We start from the raw sequence: 24,568 nt of genomic DNA on the forward strand, positions 1-24,568 counted from the left end.
AGGGAATTAAGTCGATTGATATAAGTGATAGTATGCACGTAAATGTTTGGTTGTAAATGGGTCTAGTACTCGTAAAAGAGTCGTGTTAGTATGATTTGAGAAATAGCCTAGGTCAAGCGAGTACGCTTTGATTGCTAGGTATATAAGGATATAAAAACTACGAGAAAGAATTGTGCTATGTGCTATGTGCTGTGTGCTTATTTGTATAAGCTATACTCGTATAGTTCGAGTCAAGAATATAATCGAGTTATCGTATAGAGTGATCGTTCCGGGAACGAGAGTTGGGAATCTAATTAAGATTTCTGGTTTTTATTGTAGATTCGGAGCGTGAGGGCATTCGGGCTAGGAAAGGGAAAAGTATACTAGGTGGCAGTAGTTCAACCCTAAGGAAAGCAATTTCAGGCAAGTAACTCTGATTACTTGTATAAATGATTGTAAAGGAAATGTTGTTCATACCATGTAGAGTATTGAACTGTTAAAGTATGAAACCCTTGCTTTATGAAACCCTGATATTGATTTGAAGTACCCTTTGTTCTTGATAACCTGTTATTGATAATCCTATTGATTTCACCCGTTGATAATCTGCCTTTCTGTTAAAGTTTCCTATAATGCCATGATCATATTGAATCTTAAAATTATCTTGGATAACTCTGTTAATGATACCCTGTTTTTCTTGATCGCCCTAATGATCCCTAAGTTATTTCTGATCCTTCAAATTTAGTGCCTTGTTATCCTTGATACAGAATTCTTGAGAATTGTTCCTTGCGTATCTTTGATTCACTCCCTGGACTTTGTTTCTTTAAAATCTGGATTAAGAATGAGTTTCGACTTGAAAGAGTCCGAATGATTTCAAAGGCTTGGTAATGATAAAATGAATTTTAGAAAACCTATTGTTTTCTAACTCAAGGTTTTCCAAATGAATTCCTGATGGATTGGATTGAGACGTAAGAGGCTAGTGGGACTAGTCTAGTCATGGTAAGAGGCTAGTGGGACTAGTCCAATTTAAGGCTGAAATTATGCCGAATGGTACCTTAAAGACCGGAATGGAGGTCGATACGGGCTGATCACCCGTATATAATGAAATGGAAAGATAAGTGATCCAATCATGGGTTCTAAATGATTATTTAAAAAGGGAACTGAAACTTTTATTCAGTAAATTGATTTCTGGAAATGAAAATGTTTTATACTGCTTTGAAAAGAGCTGATTATGTTATTGTGGAGCTTAAGGCTCAGAACCCTGATTCCTGAAATTGTTGATCATATGAATGATTCTATATCTTGAAATACTGTTGCTTTCCTCTTCCGAAAGATCTATTTTGATCCTATAATGATTTGTGTTGAATGTCGGCTTTCATCCTGTTTCGAGCCTTGTTTCTTGAAAGCCCAACTATTCTTCGGATACCTTTCCTTATCTCAAAGAAAACAAAAATGAATATATGGAATCTGCCACCTAGTTTAGCTAAAATAGAATGCCCTAGTTAGTTCAAAGCATATTGAGAATTGTTATTGTAGAACTGCTATTTAGTTACTTGCTGAGTTTTATACTCATTGTTTTGTCTTAATCTAACCATGGCAGTTAAGCAAGAAGATGGCCAGGCTTAGGCGCACTGCTCGTAAGAGCGTACCTGGTGGTCCCTACCGTGTTGAGGGCTTCCAGTTGCCAGAGCAGGTAGTACAGGTTATGAGTGAGCTCGCGCCTAGTAAGAGGTGTTTAAAGATACAATGGGTTATCTGTCGGTTCCCAGCCGGAATCGATACTGATTATTTAATAATATTTTGGGTTTGTAAGTTATATTCTGTGATTGGTAGTTGTAATCTTGTCTCATACTTTATCCTGTTGATCCTGTTAGTAGTTAATCGGGGTTTATGCATATTTAATTAGTAGATTAGAGGTGTGTGAGTCCTCATTTCCTAACCCCGAGATTGAGGTCGTCACATTATGAACGAGGGTCTTGCCCCCAAGCGTTGTCTATATTCCTTCGTGTACTTTCTCTTGAGTCAATCGTGCCTAATCTAACTTTAATTCTCATATAGATAGCTTTCGTGCCTCTATGACATCGTTCACGACTCATCAATTTGAAGGTGAGTTTTGATGGGGTCTATCCAACAACTCCGTAGCCCAGTTGGTGCCATAAGCTTTGGCATTAAAGCTCAATTTGTAAGGTATATAATTCCTAATGTATTACTGATTTCTGATGAATCATACATGGGTAAGCATCGTCCTTCATACTTTTTTATATCGAGATGTGCTCAACACGTCATTAAGCTAAGTCATCATTTTTCATACATACTCCTCATATTTGATCATTGGTTATTTTTGAGTCTCAAATTTTCCATTTACTTGAGAGATTATCAACTTTTAATTTCCACATATTTGGAGGTTCTTGACCCCCTCTAGGTCCCCATCCAAGCCAAGTACGACCATCAGGGCTTCATATCCAGTTTTATTTTCGTCATTAGAAAATCAAACTTTTAAGTGTGCTCGATTATGAACCCAACAGAGCTTTGCAAAGCTATACCAATTCCACTTGATTTTATTTTTGATGTTCCATCAAAATAGAGCGCTCATTATTCCTTAATCGAGGTTTCACCTTCCATGTTTCTACCCTTATCCTTCCCTCTTGGGGTGTTTTATCTTCCTGCCCCGACTTCTTGGTTGTCAATCATGTATTCAATCACGAAGCTAAAAGTTTGGTCATTTATCATTGTTTGAGATCTCTGAATCATGAATTAAGTTCCTCAACAGTTAATTCAGTAATACTTCATTTTATGTAACTAGAATTATGGGCGTAACTTCTTGAGGCCTTTATCGAGGTTAGGTCAACCTTCTTGATCGTGAAGTAAGTTTGTTCCATGCAACATTTTGCTCATATCAGGAGTTCATCTTAGACTGCTAATTACAAGTATAATACTTCTTTATTCGTACGCTCTTCCAGTCGTTACTTTTTTCATATACTTTTCAGCTTTTAAAAGGCTACTTGGCTGTTATCGGTTCACAAATAATTTCTTTCTTTTCCAAGTGTTTTCAGAAATGACAATCACTTGTCACCAAACTCAGAGATAAATCCTCTAGAGTACCGACCCTTCTTGTCGATTTGTGGATTGTCCATTATGGAACATTAAGGCTCCATATCAAAGATGACCCTGATATTATCAGGGTTGGTCTTGATTCCTCATTTCTAGACCGTGAGACCCAAGAACTTTTTAGATCCTATGCCAAAAGCGTACATGATTCAATATCATATGATGACATTCTAACATGTCAAACACTACATGTAGGTGCTTAATGTTATTTGCCTTATCGAGGCTTTAAACTACCATGTTACCCATCATAGACCTTTATGAGTTACCAATGAGGTACTTGATAACCTTATATACTTATTTTCGATATGTGACAACTGCGCATTCAAAAATCATAATAGTATAAAAAAGTCAGTGGCAAAATATACCTTAAATATTGTTCCTGTAGTTTAATCTGGTTGTATATGCTAAAGCCGTCCATGAAGTTCAATATCTCACGTTCATGTCAATCTTGGTAGAGGAAGGCAAACAGTTGAGTTTGCATCACTCATATATGTGAATTAAATTCATATTCTTCACTTTTCATTAGCGTTCTTGACTAAAATATAGCCAACTATATCCCGGAATTCAATTCATATTCTCCACTTTCATTAGTCTTATGCAAGTCTTGTATTGGTAAAGTAGTGGGCCAAGCCCTTTAACTTAATTCGGTCTTAATCAGACCATAACTTTGGATTTTTAGAACCTAATTTATGCAATATTAATTATCGAACTTTATTAACTGAGTTTCTTTTTCGAACCAAATCAATACGATATTAATTACGCAATTATGGTTATTTTAATTCTCTATCATTATCTGTTTATAAATAGTTGATGCATATTGAAGAGATTTAAATAGTTAGTTAAAAATATTAGTATTAAAACATTATTTTGTGAACAAATAATTTAGTATTTTTATTCATAAAAATATATTTAACAATTATAAATTCAATGTCAAAATTTTAAAATACATATCAAAAACCCAAATTTTAATGTCATTATTAAATATTTACTACATATGCATCATGTAGCAGACTGCGAGTCAAAACATTTGAACTCATTAATAATACGTGACATTGCAGATTTTTAATGCATTACTTGTCATCTGAAATTAGGTTTGAAAATTTGGTCCGCACAATAATATAAAATATGATATTTGTACATGATATAAAAATACACGAATAATATGATAAATTGTCAAAATTTAGTATCAATTTATTATTTAACCTTTTGGTACAAATTAATTTTTCAAAATTGAGAAAAAATCCCGGATCCAAGTCGGTATCAATATTAAATTTCAATAACCCCTTTGTCGCGATAATTAATACTTCTTTCAGACATATTTGGTGTAATTAAATATTGGTCCCCAATTTTACATAAAGTGATATTTTTTATTAGATATATATTTATATATACATTATATGTATGTAATATAATTTTTAATACTTATTTTTAATAGATTTGCTTCTATAATAACCTTTTTTAACCATTCATGATCACATTTATCATCTTAATTGATCTTGTATACTGAAAGATGTTTATCAAAATAAATAATATTATCGAATTTATAAATAATTTTATGATGTAAAAGCATTGATATTACCGTATACTAAATTTTGATGTACACAAACTATATACGTTACATATAGGAATGTGTAAAAATAAATTTTAGTTATATTAAAGTTGAAACAATATAAAGAGCACGGTTGGATAGCTCAAGTGGTAAAGGGCTTATCCTCTGTCGTCCCAGATCCTGGATTCGATCCTGGCTCACCCCGAGAATTGTTGAGAACAGATACTCATTTGTAAGGCTATAAGCCAAATAGTCAAAAAAAAGTTGAAACAATATAAAACTCTTATGTGATAACCACCCTACCAAGAATATCACTTATCACTTTAAGTTTAACAGGGGTTCAACTGTATTTGAAACTCTCAGGACTGTAAGATTGAGGTGCTAGGCAATTTCCAAGCAAAATCAATAAAGAAACTAGTAAAAGCAATAAATATGCACACCAAAAAAGTCTTGTGATTATGTATGTGCAGGAGCTCGAAGCCTATTTATTCACACACTCTGGTGTAAGACTCTTGTCTCTATTCCATTATAGCACGAGGTTTGTCTTTCTTCATCATATATATAAAGGAAGAGATAATACATAGATTGACACACACACTCTCTCTGTCCCTCCCCTCCCCTCCCTCCCTCCCTTTCCCTCTCTCTCCCTCTCTCTGTCTCTCTGTCTCTCTCTCTCTCTCTGTCTCTCTGTCTCTCTCTCTCCCTCTCTCCCTCTCTCTCATATATATGTACATGCAGCAGCCAAATTAGCCAAAGATGAAGATGGTAAAGATGGTGGGGAGAAATGAGAAGTTAGTAGTACTAGTAATTGTGATATCTTCAGCTTTTGTGGGGACATGGGCAGCCAAAGAAGAAAGTTTACTGAGCCCGTCAGCGTTAGAAATGTTTGTGGACGAGCTTCCAGATATGCCCAGAATTTCTGGGTTTAATGTTGTCAAAGGCGTTTTTGTTCCCAAGTCCCTCAAGATTGGCATGTTCAGTAAAAAATGGGTTAGTCTCACCTTTTTACTAGTTTCCTCATTAAATTATTCGTGTGCTTTCTTATCTCTCACGAAAAATTACTAAATGCTTGCTTGTTAGCTAAACAAATAATTAAGAACGGATTAAAGGCATCAACATATCCTAATGTCTTCCTCACCTTTAATTGGTTTGGTAAAATATGCTTTGCATCCACTTTAGCGATTATTGGACATCTACGAGTCCTTTATGGACCCAAATTATACCTTGTATGTGTTGGAAAAAAATTGTTTGGAAGATGGAATCAACTCTTTATACTTGTAAGATGATGAGCATATCCAGTCTCACTCCACCAAAAGCATCTGAACAATCATTTCTCTATTTAGTTTATAATTACTTTAGTGTTTTTATTTCGACCAATAATCCCCTCAAAATTTAAATCTTCGTACATTCGAGCCTCTTTATGTTCGATTTGAACCTTTTGCCTTGTGTTACATGCTCACGAGGATATAGATACATACCGTTTAGACCAAAATTTGAAAAGATAGAAAATTACAAAGTAACACAAAGATACTCGTGTGATATAGAGATATACTGTTTAGATTAAATTTTGTATCCATCACCACTAAGTCGTCATTTCTCTTTGTGAGTATGAACTGTATATCACACAATTAACAATCTAGTATCTGTTAGCGTGACTATGGAAAATGCAAATCATGCTAAAGTACATGGTAGTTATAACATGAAAATATGTAGGGGGGTTATCTTGGCCTAATTTGTTAATATGTAATTAGACTACGCAACTTCAAATTACATTGTTGAACCACTTTTGATCTTTCATCTTTGTTACAAAATCAAGTCTTGAACTTAAGTCTTTTAACAATAAAATTCTGATACTATTTACTTTTTTGTTACAGAAATTTCACAGAGATTTGCCAGCAACTCCTGTGTTTGCATATGGCAAGTCCAAGAGCACAGCCACCGTCCCGGGTCCCACAATCGAGGCCCGGCATGGAGTCGATACCTATGTGACATGGCAAAATCACCTCCCTTCAAAGCATATCCTCCCGTGGGACCCGACTATTCCAACTGCTATGTCACCTTCCAACAAGGGTGTTCCTACTGTAGTCCACCTCCACGGTGGCATTGACGAACCAGAGAGCGATGGACATGCCTACTCATGGTTCACATCTGGATTCAAAGCTCGTGGCCCAGCTTGGACAAAGAAAAAATATCACTACCACAATAGTCAACAGCCAGGAAATTTATGGTATCATGATCATGCAATGGGGTTGACTAGAGTCAATCTTCTAGCAGGTTTAGTTGGATCGTATATTATTCGAGATCACAAAGTTGAGGCGCCACTTAATTTGCCTTACAGCTCGGAATATGATCGTCCATTGGTTATATTTGATCGCAGTTTTCGTACCGATGGTTCGTTGTACATGAATCCAGTCGGAAACAATCCTACAATTCATCCTCAATGGCAACCTGAATATTTTGGCGACGCCATCATCGTCAACGGCAAAGCATGGCCTCATATGACCGTAAAGCGGAGAAAATACCGGTTTCGTATTATCAATGCAGGAAATGCGAGATTTTATAGATTTTTCTTCACCAACGGCCTTAAGTTTATCCATGTGGCATCTGACTCAGTATACAATGAACGTCCAGTGGTGCTCACTAAATTACTTCTTGCCCCTTCAGAAATTGCTGACGTGGTTGTCGACTTTTCAAAATCAACATCTGATTCGGCCATCCTATCCAATGACGCAGCATATCCTTACCCGTCTGGCGACCCGGTAAACGAAATTAACAGCAAAGTCATGAAATTTTCAATCAAGCCTCACCAAGAAAATGATACATCTAGTATCCCTAACCGTTTGATGAACTATCCAATGCCGAAACTATCCAGTGCTTCACGCACACGATACGTAGCCATGTACGAGTTTGCTAGCCCAATTGATGAGCCAACTCATTTGAACATAAACAACAAATCTTTCGAAGAACCTGCTACAGAAAAACCAAAAGTTGGGACTACAGAGATATGGGAAGTGATTAATCTGACAGAGGATAATCATCCATTACATATTCACTTAGGTTTGTTCAGGGTGTTAGAGCAGACTGAGTTGTTAAATGTGGAAGAGTTCAGAGATTGCATGACGAAACAGAACGACGCGATCAAGTGCCAGATAAGCAAGTATGCACGTGGCAAGAAGTTACCAGTGGTGGCTCATGAGAAAGGGTGGAAGAATGTGTATAAGATGACACCAGGATTTGTTACAAAGATTGTGGTGAAATTTTCATATGTGCATACAAATGAATCCTATCCTTTCGATGCAACTGCAGAGCCTGGTTATGTCTACCATTGCCATGTAAGCTTACTTTCTTTCTCACTTATTATTTCCTATCAGAAATATTATCATCCCTCAGTCATTGTACTCGTATATTCAAGGCGCTCGAAAAAAATAATCCGCATATAATAATCTCTTTAGCAAAAGAAGGGTCTTAAGAAACTTAAATGATTTTTTCAAATACTAGCATATTCGACATTACAATTGCAGTGATGCTAGTTACTCGCTGTCTACTAAATGAGCCTTCACTGCGCGCCCGCCCCCTCTCTTTAATCGTATAGTCACAATTTTATAGATAAATGATAAAAGATTAAAGATTACATGGTCCCTGTGCTGCTCCTGTGGCTGAATGCCTGAATCTGAGTATGAAAAGCTTTCAAACATGTCCCCCGGCCTGTTGTCTGACTAATGGGGTGCCTCAGTGCACAAAGTTACAAAGTCAGCCTCATTGATAATTGAACTTGTTCCCGTGATCATCCCAATCTTATATTACTATTGTATTTGTGATTTTATAAGAAATAGAAAAAATTTATAATCTCTATTACTATCCTTATATTTTATATCAAGTAATGGTTTTCTAACATTCTTGGTTGTAATGATGCAGATATTGGACCATGAAGACAATGTGATGATGAGGCCCTTGAAGTTTGTTAATTAGGAAATCCTCTTGGTCCTAAGGAGATTAATTTACATATATATGTTCCGCAGATAATATGACATTAAGATGTTTGTGTAAATCTTGGACCAAGTAATTGGTTTTTAGTGTTGAATTTTGAGTGTTTATAATTGTGCTATGGTCTGAACTTTGATCTTCTTTTTTTTTGACAAACAAGGGAAAATTTTATTAATACCGTAACTCACTCATCAATACATTATTGACATCAATAGGAATTGAAAACCTATCGAAAACTCGATCTGGAAAATAATATGACAAGCGAGCAAGCTCGTGTGCCGTCATATTAGCAGTCCGTTTAACAAAAAACAGAGAGACTGTGTTCAAATCCTGAAGCATATCACAACAACATTGAATGACCTGTCCAAAAGGGGAACGCATCAAAACTTTGCTTCTGATTGCCTGGACCACCGTCAAACTTTCACTTTTAAGCCACCTTAAGGCCTCTTTTACAGCTATGGCCTCAGCCATGATTGCAGAAATCAAACCAAAATTACACTTCGTTATGGCTTGTGTAAGCTCCCCTCTGTTGTCTCTAGCTATCACCCCTAAACCTGAAGCATTATACTCGGAAAAAATCGCTGCATCCACCGAGATCTTCATGAAACTAATCTTTGGCGCTACCCAGACCTCATTCCCGTCCCCTTCCATCAAATAAGGATAATGAGAATGTGATTTGTTTTTTTGGGCAATGTTCCATTGTAGAAGATATTGTTTAGCTTTAGCAATCACGACGTTTACTCGAGTATAATATTTATTCCAAACCAACTCATTCCTCGCTTTCCATAGGGACCAACAAACTGTTGCTACCTCAGCTTGCTTTTCTCTATCCCAAATGTCTAGCACTCTTCCCCACCACTCTTGAAATCTTGTATTTTCATTGAAAGAAACCTGTACCAGAACTCTTTGCCAACATTGAGTTGCAAGATCACAACTACAGAGAATATGCTCCACCGTTTCCATTCCCCCTACAAACCTGACATATAGGGTCTACTTGCACATTTTTCTGAAGTAGAGCAGACAACGTAGGTAAACAATTAGTTAAAGATCTCCACGTAAAGTTGAGTATCTTTGGTGGTGCTTTCAATCTCCAGGTTTTCCTCATTATGCTATACTGGTACTCTTGCCTCCAAAGACTCTTCTGAGCTTGTAAAAGTCTGTACTACGAACTGTATATTGTCCAGTTGCTTCTTCACCCCAATACATAACATCATCATTTTCATTGACATTTGGTCTAATCCTTCTGATGCACTGTTGGTCCCTGTCATTGAACATATCTCGAAGAATCTCCTCATCCCATTCTCTCTGGTTGTCGACCATTAGAGCACTTACCTTGTGATTTTTCAGTCCTCGAATATCTGACGTTATAAAAGGATTGTTGTCATCTAACAACCATGGTTGCCCTATAATATCAACTGCATTACCTGAACCTATTTTCCACCTCATGCCTGCTGAAATCACTTGTTTAGCCTCCCATATGCTACGCCGTACAAAACTTGGGTTATTTCCAATATTCGCTTCCATGAACGAATTGTTAGGAAAATACCGTGCTTTATAAAGTCTGGTGGCCAAACTGTTAGGATTAGTAATGAATCTCCAAGCCTGTTTACCGTGCATAGCCAAATTAAAGTCTCTAAAGTCTCGAAATCCCATACCCCCAGCTGATTTGTGTCGACTTAAACGATCCCAACTCATCCAATGAATGCTCATATTGTCATTTGTTTTAGAGTTCCACCAAAACCTTGATATACTTCTTTCCAAATCTTTAGTGATTTCAAAAGGTAATAAGAAAACACTCATCGTATAAGTCGGTAAAGCTTGAATAACAGATTTGACCAGAATTTATTTTCCTCCCTGTGAGATAATTTTCCCATCTCAGCTCAATGTTCTCTTCTTCACCTTGTCTTTCAATAAGCTGAAGGTTGTCACCTTACTACGTTGCATCATATTTGGAAGCCCCAAATACTTAGAATTTTCATCTGCTTCCTCCATCTACAGTATACTGCATAGTTGCTGTCTTACCCTCAAGTTCGTATTTGTACTAAAAAAATACTGAAGATTTTGTTTTGTTCACCATTTGGCCCGAAGCCATTTCATATTTTGACAGAATCTCCATCATTCTATGGGCTTCATCCTCTGAAGCCTTGCAATATAGGTATGAGTCATCCGCAAAAAGCATATGGTTAATAGCAGGAGCTCGTTTACACACTCTTACCCCTTTAATCAACTTCAAACTTTCATACCTGTTCAGAAGTGCTGAGAGCCCCTCCGCATATAAGATAAACAAGTACGTAGATAAAGGGTCTCCTTGGCATAGACCGCGAGTTGGCACAATAGGACCTATTTCTCTACGAGCATGCACAATCTGATAAGAAACCGTCCTGACACACTGCATAATTAAGTGAACCCATCTTTCATCGAACCCATCTTAAGGAGAATTGCTTGTAAATAGCTCAATTCAATGCGATCATATGCCTTACTCATATCGAGTTTTAAGGCCATACACGCATCTCTCCCTCTTCTCTTCCTCTTTAGGGTATGAATCACCTCGTATGCTATCATTACATTATCCGAGATCAGACGCCCTGACATGAATGCACTTTGATTTTCTGAAATCACTTGGTCAAGTGTGCCTTTTAGCCGATTTGCAATGACCTTAGTAATGATCTTCATTAAAACATTACACAGCGAGATCAGACGTAAATCACCAACTACCACTGGACATTTTTTCTTGGGGATGAGGACGATATTCGTTGCATTCAAATCACCAATGACTGTCCCTGAGTTAAAGAAACTGCTAACTAGATTAACTACATCTTGTCCCACCGTTTGCCAATATTTCTAATAGAAACCGGGCGTCATCCCATCGGGGCCCAGGGCTTTGTCCGGGTTCATTTGAAACAGGGCTTCTTTAACCTCCTTTACTATAACTGGTTGCAACAAGATTTCATTCTGGTCCCTTGACACCATTTTGGGAATGTAACTAATAACCTCCTGCCAATCCACTTCCTTAGCTGTGAATAAATCCGAGAAATAACCAGACATCAATTCATTAGGACCATTTTCCCATTCCACCCACTGGCCTTCTGCATTTTTGAGTTTGTTTATTTGATTATTTATTCTCCTGTTAGAAGCATAAGAATGGAAAAATTTACTATTTTGATCATCAGCACTCAGCCAAAGTTGTTTAGATCTTTGGCGCCAAAAGATCTCACGTTGATTTAGTACTTTAGTAAACTCATTTCTTGTTTCTCTGTACCTCTCTTTCGACACATCATCCTTACCACCCCTGTACTGCTTCATCTCCAATTTACACCTTTTAATTCTAGTACTGAAATTGCCAATGATCTCTTTCCCCATCCTTCCAAACACTTACTGCAATTTTTGATTTTTTGTATAACATTTGCTTCAATATCCGCATTTCAGGCGTCTTGAACTATCACTTCACACATTGGCTCCATCATCCACGCGTTTTCAAATTTAAAACGATAGGGAGCATGAATATGAGCTACTACCTGAGGGACTAAAAGAATGGGACTGTGATCACTAGACGTACCTTCAATGTTGTACAGTTTTGCCATGGGAAACAAACTCAACCACTCTGTATTAGTTAACGCCCTGTCCAGCCTCACCTCCATCATGTTATTTGTATCTCGCCCCCTTTCCCAAGTGAATTGGTGACCCACAAGAGCCATGTTTGTGACTCCTGCATCCAATAAAGCTTCGTTAAAGCCATCTATAAGAGCAGTCAGATATTTTGAACCTCCTACCTTGTCACCAGCAGTTACAACATTATTTACATCACCAATAATGCACCACGGAAGTTTAGAGTCTCGTGCAAGATTCCGAAGAAGGTCCCAAGTGCGACGTCTTAAAGTTCTATTAGGCTCACCGTATAAACCTGTTAAACGCCATGCTTCCCCATTCTCCATTTTAACTTTGACGTCAATATGATTTTGGGAGAAACCTAGTAATTCTACTTGATCATTCTCTTTCCAGAACAAAGTTAAGCCACCACTTCTTCCTATCGAATCAACAACAAACATCCCCTGATAACCTATCTTTAGCTGCACCCATTTCATTTTTGATCTTTTTGCTAACATTTCACAAAGAAATATAAACCCGGGCTTTTCTTGACGAATCAAGTCTGTAAGGAACTGAATATTCCGGGGGAGGCCCGCCCCTCGGCAGTTCCAACTAATGGTATTCATAACGACTGGCGGGTTTGCAGTGCAGATCCCGCCATTTCCCCATTTTTTGAATTAGTAATGATCATTCTTCCCTCATCTGTCATGTCTATATCCGAGTCTTTTGTATTCGTATTTTCAAGAGGCCCACTGTCATTGGGCTCTTCCATTCTCCTGCATTTTGGGTCAGTAACTTGCAGCCCAATCTCCTCATTTGAATTCCTGTTTTCCCTCGTTAATTCCTCATTATTTTCCATATTTATTGGATATAAATTTTTCCCAATAATTGCTCCTATAATCTCTCCCCCCAGTTTGATTTGAGCTAGCTGTCTTATCCATTCCATTCCACAAATTAACGGGATTATGATCCTTGACCACGTCAATTATGGTAACCACTTTCCTTCCCTCGTCATGGGGATGTTCTACCGGAAAAGCCACCGGATTTTTTCCTCCCTGCCTCAACCACTTGGCTCCCATAGTGTGATTTCGATGTCTCGGTTCAGCCTTCATCCAAACTCCATAAGGTTTTTCAATATCCTCCGATTGAGTATCAAACAACTTGTCACATAACTTGTCACCATGACCAATCATTCCGCAGATAAAACAGAACATATGTACTCCTTCATATCTAAAGTTCACCCACCACCAATTCATTTGACTTTTACGTAGCTTCATTCTTCTTTTCAATGGCTTCTGCAAATTGATGGTGACTCGAACTCTAAGATATTCTCTCCAGACCCCCACGAAATTGTTCTCATCAGATTCAATGAACGTCCCAATGTAGTTTCCCACATCTGTTACTACCCTCTGAGACATAAATCCAACGTGCATACCATGCAATTGCACCCACAGATCTAATTTATTAATTTCCAATGTTCTTGGATTGTCCCCTTCTTTCATCCGTTCAAAAATCAAATGAAATCTTCCAAAAGTCCATGGACTGCCTTTGATGACTCGAGCAATATCGACCTCATGATAGAACTGAAAAATATACCTATTTCGATCCACCTCCTTTATGTACACCCCTTTTCCTGGCCTCTATAAAGCAGCCATTCTATGCTGCATTGCTTGAAAATCTATAGGCGATTCTGTCAAAAATCTTCCTACCAAACACCAGCGGACATCAATCTCTGAAAGTTCCTCTGTATTCTCCTCGTATGAGATGCCTCCTTCTTCCTCATCATCCAGTTTAAACCTAGCAAAACTTGCTTCCATTTCTTGTATACCAGCCATGAGAAAAAAGAGTTGAAATATTTGATTGTTTAAGATTTAAGATAAGGAAAAAGACAGATCGACTAGCTATACTGACGAATCAATAACTAGGGTTTATAGACTTTCAACCATGGCAACATCCAAGACTTAACTTCCAGTTAATGAGTCTTTAATGGTGGACAAAAGAATAAAAGATTGCGGGCTTTCACGAACTTTGATCTTTTTTTATGTAAAACTACGGACTTCTTAAAATTTGCTGCAACTTGGTCTAACATGTTTGAGGTGAAGTTTGCACACGTCAATATAACTTTGGTAGTATATTTAACAAATTTTTAAAAAATTATAAATCTAAAAATATAAAAGATTTCAATAAATGGCATTTTGGTCACTCAACTGACCGCAAACTTGCAGTTGGATCATCCAACTCAAAAAACTTTTAATCACATCATTTTACTCTTAAAACTTTTCATCCAGATCACTCGCCGTTACATTCCGTTAAAAACTTGACGGAATGCTGACTAAGTTTGGTGACTTGGCTTAAATAAATTCACCGTGGCATGTACAGTCAGCCGATGTGGCATTTTGGTCACTCAACTGACTTGAAACTTGCAATTTGGTCATCAAACTGAAAAAACTTTCATCGGTATCACTGACCATTATGTCCATTATAAATTGAAAAGAAAATTGAACGAACTGGTCTTCTACAACAACATTAAGGCCCCTCCTATCACACTCTTTTACAACAAATACGCAGATTATCATTAATAATTTTATTCATAAAAACTATGGGTGCACATGGGTCAGGTTGACCACATTAAATGTATTTTAGCAACCCGACCCAAAGTTTGAAATTTTATAACCTAACCCTACCATTTGTTCGACGGTTTTGATCAGTTTAAATTGAGCTAAACGGGTTATTAAAAGTCGTTTAAAATAAATAATTTGTTAAAAAAATATATTTATGATAAGAGAATATTGTGCAAACATACGAGTCCAAAAATAAAATCACTTTACGAGTCATTATAGAACAATTTTGGGATTTTGAAATAAAATCCCAATAAAAATTTTGAGAAATTTTTTCAAAATTTTGAACTTTTTTTGAGATGTTTTGAGATTTATAACGACTTTAATATGAGAATTGAACAACATATTGATACATTTATTTATTGCATTTATATGTTCCGAAATTTTGTAAGAAAGAAGATAGTGGTTGTAGGGGTGCTCTTCGTTCAGTTTTTCCCAGTTTTTAATGGACGTAATGGTCAGTGACTTGAATGATTTTTTTTTTTAGTTTGATGACCAAATTGCAAGTTTTGCCCCAGTTGAGTGACCAAAACGCCGCTTCATCCGACTGTACATGCCACGATAGATTTATTTAAGCCAAGTCACAAGCTTAGTCAGCATTCCGTTAAAAACTTTTAACGGAATGTAACGGCGAGTGACCTGGATGAAAAGTTTTAAGTGTAAAATGATGTGATTGAAAGTTTTTTGAGTTGAATGACCCAACTGCAAGTTTGCGGTCAGTTGAGTGACCCAAACGCCATTTAACCCAATTCTAATTTAAAGAAATGGTAGATGCCGGATAATTGAGGTTTGAACTTGTCACGATGAGGTTTGAACTCATGACCCCTGGTTGATTAGACCAGTGCTCTAACTGGCTGAGCTACAGAACCTTGATAATATTTTATTAATTAAAAATATATGAAAAAGTGTTTAATTTTTTTTATATAAAAGTATGTTTATAATTTTTGAAGATCGAATCCAATTTTTTATTTTAGCGGTGAAAAACTTTTGCCAGGGGAATATATGTTGAAATATGTGATAATTCGTACTAGAATCCAAAAATTCGAACTAATCGTTTTGAATCTTAGATACCCATGAGAAATCCCGAACTTAAAAACATGCTACCCATACCAAAATTTAAAATGTATGACGAAATAGCCGAGTAGCAAAAAATTACTTTTTATCGCGTTACAGGTGTAGAACCATTGTAACTTTAAATCAACCCCCTAATTTTATTAAAAATTCTATTATTACACAAGTTATATTCGTTAAAAAAATTAAAAGTTATCTTGTCGAAATAAACTCGATCACAAATAACTCTTCTTTTTTCGTTAGTTAACTACACGTACATGTTAGGATTCAAAACCTTCACCTCGAGGAACTAGGGGTGTACACGGAACAGGTTGAGAGAATTTAACAATCCAATCCAATCCAATTAATTCGGATTTTCAAAATTTCAACCCAACTCGAACCGTTTAAATTTGTAGCCCAAACCAATTTGTTTACTTCGATTTGGTTCGGTTTGATCGATTTATTAAATAAACAAAATTAATATAAAAAATTATACGAAACATAAGGTCTCAAAATCTAAAATACTTGAAAATACTTCAAAGCAATATTATAATCATCCATGTTGAATATGTCTTAAGCATCCAATTTTCGATACCAAAATGACTGATAATGCAGTTCTTACGCTTTAAATATTAGAATGAATCATTAAAGTAAAGACCTAACACTAGTCAAACATCTATTGTTATTACGAAATGAACTATAAATAAAGAGGTTATAAGTTACATTTAGAGTTACAGATAAATGGATCTATATAATGGGCCTAAACATATTTATTGGATTAACTTGTTAGCATGTACGTATATTTTTTAATTGGGTGGGGTTAGATTGATTTAAAAATATTGAAATCCATATCCAACCCAATTAAATCGGGTTGACATTTTTTCAACCCAAATATGTATCGGGTTGAAAAAATTTGATTTGGATAGGTCGAAATAGGGTCGTTCGGATTGGATTGGTCAGGTTGACCAAACCGTTTACACCTCTACGAGGACCGTACATATTAGACTCGAACTCTCGAAGTCCTGAGTAGGGTGCATGTCACAACGCTACGGGAATGCCAAGATGAGCATGCCATGACATCAATTAGCCAGACATGTCTTTTCATGATTCGGCATGCCTTTTTACTATTTTTTTTATTTTTTAATAATTATTTTAATATTAGAAATATCCAGAAATAATAAATATAATTTTAAATTATTTACATATATTTTAATATATAAAAAGTTACTAATTTAAATGAGTATTATTATGGTATTTGATTATTGTCAACTAACTTTAATTTTATATTTAAGTTCACTGTATATTAGTATAATAATTATTTATTATATTTTATTATATTTAATTGATAAATGACATGCCATTTGTACATGTTGACGGATACCCTAGTCCTGAGGAGGAACAGAAGCTCTGCACCAAATAACTCATCGGTTCCCAAAATTAAGAGTACAATTCTAAACACCCGGTCAGAAACAACGCAATATACAATGGCAATGCTAACACACAGCACTGCATTAACCTCCGTCGCCGGAAAAACAAAACCCACATGGTCAACGTCAACCCCATTTAAACCATCATGTTCATTTTCAAATTCTCAAGTTGCATCAACCATGGTGAGTCACAGTCACAGACCATTCGTAAATATTCTTGAAAAAATATAATTATCGTAAATGTTTTTTTTATGTAAATGTGGAGACAGGCGAAGAGGAGTTACACGAGTGTGATGATAGTTCCGACAGGAGTAGGAGCAACTATTGGGGGGTTTGCAGGAGATGCTTTGCCTGTTGCTCGGACACTATCTTCAATTGTGGATTGTCTTATCACTCATCCTAATGTAATTATCTCTTTTTTTAAAGGTTATTTTTGTCTTCTTACATTATGCTAAACCCCCATTATATTAACTGTCCAATTTTTTTACCAGGTTCGCCAAAATTCTTCCCCAAAATTCTCGCTAAATAATGTGCCAAACATATAATATATTTTAGTTTGTTGGCGACGCGTAGTCTCATATTATATTTAAAAAAGTTGATATTTATTATACGCCACGTCAACATTTGGGAAATTTTTTGGGAAAAGTTTTGGGAACCAATCATTTCTATTTAATAAAATACTCTCTACGTCACTGATTTAGCCGTCCTTAATTCCTTATTAAAAAAATTAAAAATTATTGTTCCTGAATACGGGTCATTTATTTTTTCAACCAAATTACTGTTCATAATACGGGTCATTTCTTTATTTTTTTCAAGTATTTTTTAATAGATTTGTTTTTGAAAAAATGCCCTTGTGCTATTATTTCCAATGTTTTACTAATGTACATGTACAAACAACTCAACCTAAAAAACTAATAATCCAGCTAACATTTTCTTAATATGCATAACTTTTTAGAAGGCACTAAAATGAAATGTTGCAGTACACTAACATTTAGGTGGATCGGACGATGAAGTATCGGTTTATGTGAAGTTACGTATTTGTGGACCATGTATAACTAGTTTACCCAATGATGATTTGTAAATTTTAGATGAGGGACATTTTGTTATTGTCAATTTTCGATTAACTTTGTTGGGGGGGGGGGGGTAAAATATATTCTGATATCTAAATTACTTTGAATAAATGTGCTCTGTAAATATGGTATTGCAGAATTTTGAGAATAGAAGTTTGTTGTGTTTTTATTAAATTGTTCAGTAGTTATGTGACTTGGGAGTTAGAACTTGCAAGTGTAATGACCATGTGAGCTTAATTGATGTGCTACTACAAGGACTTAACAGTCCTATTTCAAGAAATGATGGGGGCTTGATTGGATTAGTAGTATGAATCTTAATTATGTAAGCGACATTCTATGGATGTAAAGTATAACATTTGCAGGTTCTCAATGCAGCAATGCTCTACTGGCCAATGACAAATGTGTTATATGTTGAGGGTTATGCTCTTGATAGATTTGCAGAAGGCTTGTGGGGACTACAACCAGTTCACCAAAATAGAGTATGATTCGAAACTTCAAACACTATCTTGCTGCTTCTTTATTCATATCTAGGAATGATCATATTTAGATGTCATGTCAAATGAGTTGAATATGCTACCTAGGAATTCTTAGCATTTTCCTATGTACTTGCTTGCCATATGAGACAGGTTGGGTTGGTTCTTGATGCTGGGATAGAGAAAGAGCTTCTTCTTCGACATCTACAAGTGGTTGATGCAACTAGGGCTTCTCTTGGCCTGCCTGTTGTTGAATACATTGTCACTGATACTCCTTTGCAGGTATTACAGATAATTAGAATCCATACATAACTGCAGTACAAGTATTTAAACAAGTAGCCGCTTAATCCACAGAAGCTTATGACCATTGAATTATAGAATGATCTTGAAGGAAAAATTTGATGTATGCAATTTGCTTGCCGTTGCTCATAAGCTTGCGGTAGAGAATGCAATTTAGTGATGGGTAAGTTAGAGGACTACTTCGTTAACATCAGATCCAGAAACCAAGTAGATATAATGTTATATATGTTATTTGACATTTAGACCTAATGGAACACTAGAAAGTGTAACCATCTTATATTTAGTTGCCGAATATGCACCTCATTAGTGGTATTCCTTTTTGATTTCTTCTGTCTCCGCTAGTCAAGCGGCGTGTTTATTTAAAAAGAAACAAACAAAATTGGTGAAATTCTTAAGTTCTGGGCTCCCACAGCCTCTACAACAGTACCTAGCGATTACTGTATATATATCTGACTACTTGGCAAAAAAAAAAATCTGCCTACAGGTTGAGAAGTGGGTCGATCCAAAAAGCGGGCAATCAACAGGGAGGATACAACATCCCGATTCCCTACTAAGAGCTGTACAGTCATTGATTGACCGATCTATGGTGAATGCTGTTGCAGTTGTGGCGCGGTTCCCTGATGATGATGTTGAAGACACAGATGATTATCGACAAGGAATAGTAAGATGATTAACATAAGCACTTTTTATATATATTTTTTTTTACATTAACCAACTGCCATTTCTTTAATGTAAATGATGCAACTAAAATTTGGCTCACAAAAGTATGTTAGCCCTTAGCCGCCTTTTAGGCTCAAATTAACTTGTTGAGCATAACTTTTGAAATAGAATTAGATTAATTTTCAATCCCGTCCACTCTTGTTGAAATAACATATGAAATAACTTTTTATTATTCTACATTGAATTTTGAATTATTAGTTTTAGTGAAAGAAAATTGGGGATTCTGCACGATACTTTTGGAAAGTCCCTACATATATGCTGCCATGCTGGTTGATATTAGTGAAAGAGAAAGCTTATACCCCTTTTCATTCTAGTTTGTACCTCCTAACATTACAATTTTGTCCTATCTTGTACCTCCTGATCATACGATTTTGTCATATATATATGCTTGAATGCTAAGTTCCTAATACTATGTGGTTGGTAGGTGTGTTCAAAATTCCAGATACCTGTGTTAAACTTATATACTGTAGCATGCCTCTGTCTGGATTGTTTAATGACTTCTTTGGAATATATACTAAAGCAACTATTTTGTTCTTACAAATATATTCTATGGCCGTATACTACTGTATAACCTTATTCTACATAATAATACATAATGGTGTTTCATTTGCAGGGAATTGATCTTTTAGCTGGAGTAGAGGCAGTTATTAGTCACATGGTAGTGAAGAACTTCGGTATCCCTTGTGCACATGCTCCTGCTTTATCACCTATGCCATTAAGCACATCGGTGAGCCCGAAAGCAGCCGCTGAAGAGGTTAGTGATATCTTTTAGAAAGCACAGGACAAATTTCTCCATGCAAATAAATCATCTGGCGATAAAATGAAGTCAGTTTAGAACTGTAGTTCATTTTTGATGGTTTGGAAACCAACTCTTTTTTCTTTTTTAAATCTGCATCCTATTTATTCTACTTTGCCAAGGAGTTTTCCAATCTAAACTCTCAGAGCTCTCCAACCTCTTCCCCACCTCAACACACACACAATTTTTTTTTATTTATTTATATAACCTAAACACCATTATATTGTTGGTTTGAAATGTCCTATGGGCCTAAATTCAAAAGTGAGCATTGTTATTCTTAGTAGGTAGATTTAGTCATTCTTTTGCTGTCAGATTTGAAGTCAAATTATGGACATTGGTAGTGTCTTTTGTGCATTTGTAGGACAATGATTTCCAGTAACTAATTGAACTTAAATTTCTCTAGAAAAGTGAGCTTGATTAATGCAAATTTAAGCTGATACTTCATTCCACAAAGAGGGTAGCGCTTGTAATTAGTTTTTGGTCAACAAAATGGTCCACTTTCAGTTCATGGTAGTACATAATGATACAATAATTTTTTTAAATTTGTAATTCTGAAGATACACATGGAAAATGCTTAGCATGGACTATGCACTCATTTGGCCAACTATACTTCCGCTCCTCGCCCTTCAGTGGGGTCATTCTCTAAGTTTACTGATCATCAAGTTGACAGTATTTATACAAGGATGCTAAACCTTTTTTGAGTTCATAATCTCAGTATCTTAAAGTTTTGTTGGACAATATTGAGTGCAGATTTTAATCAGTGCTTTTGTTTAGTTAGAGATCCATTATATATCTATGTTCTATCATGTGGTTAGTTTTAGTTCTTTGAATTATTCTGCGCATAGGCAATGTAGTAGTTCTAATATTTCTATGTCTTAGTAAAGTGGCAATAAGCGTCAGTTACTTGTAAGTTGCTGCGGGGGTTTGCATCTGCAGAAGGATTTGTGTAAATGTGCTATATCCTGGTGCATAGGTGCATTTACCAATAAAACACTGCTTTTAAGTAAAAAAATTGTCCTCACAAATCACAATGTATAAATGCCACATAGGTTGTTTTTTTTGTTAATGCCACATGGCTTAGTATCTCTATTATCAAAAATATATACAATGATGCAGAACTTGAACAGAAGTAGATGACTTATTCCGCATCTCCTGTAATTATGATTTATATTTGTTGTCTTATTATTTTATGTATATTCGACTAGTCATCTTCTTCCTCCCTACATCTCTTCCTTGTTTTGTTCAATTTATTTGGCTCGCGTATACACTATACAGATTGGGTACACATTTTTGCCTTGTGTCCTTGCTGGGCTAAGTAATGCACCACAATATACGGTCAATAAGCTGGGAAGGGATTGCATATTGGCAGGTGATGTTGATAGTGTCATACTACCTCTAGATGCTTGTGGAGGAGATGGGGCTCTTGCATTTGCAGATCGCAAAAGAAACAAGGTACATAATGTACTAACTTGTTCCTTTTTCTTTTGGTCCTGAAAACAAAGATGCATGATCTAAAAGGTTTTTCCGTTTCTTGTTAAACTTTTATCTCCTCGCGCATTATATTAGCAACAACCAAAGGTTCTAAGAAGCTAATAGTTGTATTTTGATTTGGTGCAGCCACTAATAATTGCAGTGGAAGAAAATACAACAGTTCTGAACGACACGCCAGCTAAACTTGGGATACAAGCAGTATGTTTTATGTAGATTTTTTGTATTATTTTCCCTCTTCATTTTTCAGGACTTAGTTGGAAGTTAAAAAGTTTGCTTTTTAAAGATGATAGAATGTCCGTTTCAGGTAACAGTTTCCAACTACTGGGAAGCCATAGGCGCCGTTGCAGCTCATAAGGCCGGAGTAGATCCATATTCTCTTCGTAGAAACAGAATCAAGAACATTCAACACAAGTCATCGATTATTTGTAATGGCCACACTGTCCCCATAGCCCAATAGTACGTTCTGTATATAATTTCGTTAGATTTGTGGATTTTTTCAGACTCAATTTTTGTTTAGAAAAATTGTATGTAATGCAGATTGCATAACAAAAGAGTATCTTTATGAAATGTTTATTTGTAATAGTTTCCGAGGAAAACATAATAACATACATGTGTGCAACTGTTGGATGACCAAATATTTTGAAATACTTCTCTCTAAACAATGTTCTTTACGAAAGTCCTATCCTTTATCTCGTCATAAGCATTTACTATGGTTAGTCCTTCTCTCGAGATCACGCGAGATATAGCGACATAATACTGGCCATTGATGAAAACTTGGCTCGGTAGATATAAGCCGACATGCTTGGGAGTTTGCCCCTACTTTTATTTATCGTCGTGGTGAAACATGGTGCAACACGGAGTTGTCTCCGGTTAAACTTGAATGGCCACCTTAATTCACTCAGAGACATAATAATTTGCGGAATTGTAACGTTTTGGCCAATATTTGTGCCCGATATGATATGGGTCCAAATTGACCATTTACCCAGACGGGTATAATCAATCTAGCGTCGTTGCACAATCCTTCTAACTAGTTTAAATTTCTGAGTAGCATTATCAGCGTACCTTCCTTGAGTTGTATGTCATGATTCGGACCCGTTGAATTTTAAGCTACTTAGGAACTCCGCCGGATAAAAAGTTCGTTTTGGTCGGTTTTCTTAGTTGTTTTGCATATGCTGTTCGAGCTCAAGTATGTTCAACTTTCACCAGGAATCATTTCCATAATCATGTCATTCAACTCATGCACCATTTCATTCTTAGGTGTTAGGATCGCCCGTTCCGTCAAGTATACAGGGTCATTATAGTTCTGTAAAAGGGAGGGATATATAGATGGGACTCTTGACTTCATTGGATTTCCAAGGGCGTCATCACATAAATCTGATGGTATTTTGACTAATTCATTATCAACATCGTCATAAAACGATCCATTTCCTACTTGTAACAACCATTTGTCAAAGGTTGCTATTTTATCAGCATCAGCCTTACCTAGGTTGTCATTTTCTGGTTTAGCTCGTATACCTTAAAAAATGGTCATAAATGAGATGAAGTTAAGGAAGCATCAATAATATCAGCTCTTGTGCCTTTTGGTATGACGGGTAATGTCTAACGAAAATCCCCCTCACATACTACCGTTAGCCCACCAAATGGTTTGTCAATACTATTCTCCAATTTGGTTCTACGAATATCCCTCAAGGTCCTGTTCAAAGCTTCGAAACATAATTTATTTTTCATGGGCGCTTCGTCCCAAATGATCAAAGAGGTCTTTAATAGAAGTTTGGCTAATTGGCTCCCGTGTCGGATTTCACAAGTTGACTTCGCTGTGACATCAATTGGAATATGAAATCGTGAGCTATCTTACCATTGGGCATCAACAATGCTGCAATTCCCGCGGTTGCAACTGGCAATACTATTTTTGATCTTGATCTTAGGTTTGAAATAACTGTATTTCATAAGAAGATTTTACTAGTACTACCATGTCTGCTGATGAAAAATAAACGGTTTTCTTCATCCTCAACAGATTACATAAGCTCTTTTTTGGGAAGTATTTAGATCCGTAACTGATTTTTTATTGTACCTTTAGTTGTTTTGTGTCGTAGTCCAGCTCCTCATGTATCACCCTATTACTTGAATCTCTCAGTAATGATGCGTAAGGTTACAACATCCTATCTATGTCTCTCAAGCTTTTTCCCAACTTCTGCATGCGTATTTCAATTTCGACCAATGTGTATGCTTCTACTTGTTCTCCGGTCAGCTGAAGTTCTTTATTTCTTAATCTCTTCTTTTGTAAGGACGTCATATCTTCTGATAGTGCAGTGTAGGTTTTTTTTCAAAGTTGTGATGCGTCGGAAACTTGACAGTATATTAGTATGGTGACAAATCCTTGTATACCTATTGGATTTAACCCCAACAATGATTCCCTTCAAC

At 36.1% G+C, this 24,568-nt stretch overlaps 6 protein-coding genes across 8 annotated transcripts; 2 read left to right on the forward strand and 4 right to left on the reverse strand.

The window, feature by feature from the left end:
* Positions 1-4,969: 4,969 nt before the first annotated feature.
* On the forward strand, positions 4,970-8,738 carry LOC141674360 (multicopper oxidase LPR1-like). Of its 2 annotated transcripts, none has more exons than XM_074481082.1 (4): positions 4,970-5,171; positions 5,372-5,623; positions 6,508-7,965; positions 8,549-8,738. In XM_074481082.1, the coding sequence occupies exons 2-4, from the start codon at positions 5,390-5,392 to the stop codon at positions 8,600-8,602; spliced, it is 1,746 nt and encodes a 581-aa protein (XP_074337183.1). In that variant the 5' UTR covers positions 4,970-5,171; positions 5,372-5,389; the 3' UTR covers positions 8,603-8,738. The 2 variants fall into 2 exon arrangements, with proteins under 2 accessions (XP_074337183.1, XP_074337185.1); XM_074481084.1 differs by having other exon boundaries at positions 5,375-5,623.
* Positions 8,739-8,788: 50 nt separating this feature from the next.
* On the reverse strand, positions 8,789-9,722 carry LOC141714161 (uncharacterized). The gene is made up of 2 exons (XM_074517696.1): positions 9,594-9,722; positions 8,789-9,508 (listed from the first exon to the last, which is right to left on the reverse strand). The coding sequence occupies exons 1-2, from the start codon at positions 9,720-9,722 to the stop codon at positions 8,789-8,791; spliced, it is 849 nt and encodes a 282-aa protein (XP_074373797.1).
* On the reverse strand, positions 9,722-10,417 carry LOC141714169 (putative mitochondrial protein AtMg00310). Its single transcript, XM_074517703.1, has one exon. The coding sequence runs from the start codon at positions 10,415-10,417 to the stop codon at positions 9,722-9,724; it is 696 nt and encodes a 231-aa protein (XP_074373804.1).
* Positions 10,418-10,492: 75 nt separating this feature from the next.
* LOC141714172 (uncharacterized) lies at positions 10,493-11,012 on the reverse strand. Its single transcript, XM_074517706.1, has 2 exons — positions 10,692-11,012; positions 10,493-10,609 (listed from the first exon to the last, which is right to left on the reverse strand). Exons 1-2 carry the CDS (start codon positions 11,010-11,012, stop codon positions 10,493-10,495), a joined length of 438 nt encoding a protein of 145 aa, XP_074373807.1.
* A 1,027-nt stretch (positions 11,013-12,039) lies between these two features.
* Positions 12,040-12,699, reverse strand: LOC141714180 (uncharacterized). Its single transcript, XM_074517714.1, has one exon. It carries the CDS (start codon positions 12,697-12,699, stop codon positions 12,040-12,042), a length of 660 nt encoding a protein of 219 aa, XP_074373815.1.
* A 4,543-nt stretch (positions 12,700-17,242) lies between these two features.
* LOC141674372 (uncharacterized) lies at positions 17,243-22,755 on the forward strand. 2 transcript variants are annotated; one of them, XM_074481086.1, is made up of 9 exons: positions 17,243-17,480; positions 17,567-17,723; positions 18,743-18,846; positions 18,994-19,122; positions 19,625-19,801; positions 20,474-20,614; positions 21,932-22,108; positions 22,274-22,345; positions 22,452-22,755. In XM_074481086.1, exons 1-9 carry the CDS (start codon positions 17,355-17,357, stop codon positions 22,602-22,604), a joined length of 1,236 nt encoding a protein of 411 aa, XP_074337187.1. In that variant the 5' UTR covers positions 17,243-17,354; the 3' UTR covers positions 22,605-22,755. The 2 variants fall into 2 exon arrangements, with proteins under 2 accessions (XP_074337187.1, XP_074337189.1); XM_074481088.1 differs by having other exon boundaries at positions 17,567-17,701; positions 18,730-18,846.
* Positions 22,756-24,568: the final 1,813 nt, after the last annotated feature.

The sequence above is a fragment of the Apium graveolens genome, chromosome 1 (genome assembly GCF_009905375.1).
Source record: "Apium graveolens cultivar Ventura chromosome 1, ASM990537v1, whole genome shotgun sequence".
Taxonomy (NCBI): Eukaryota; Viridiplantae; Streptophyta; class Magnoliopsida; order Apiales; family Apiaceae; genus Apium; species Apium graveolens.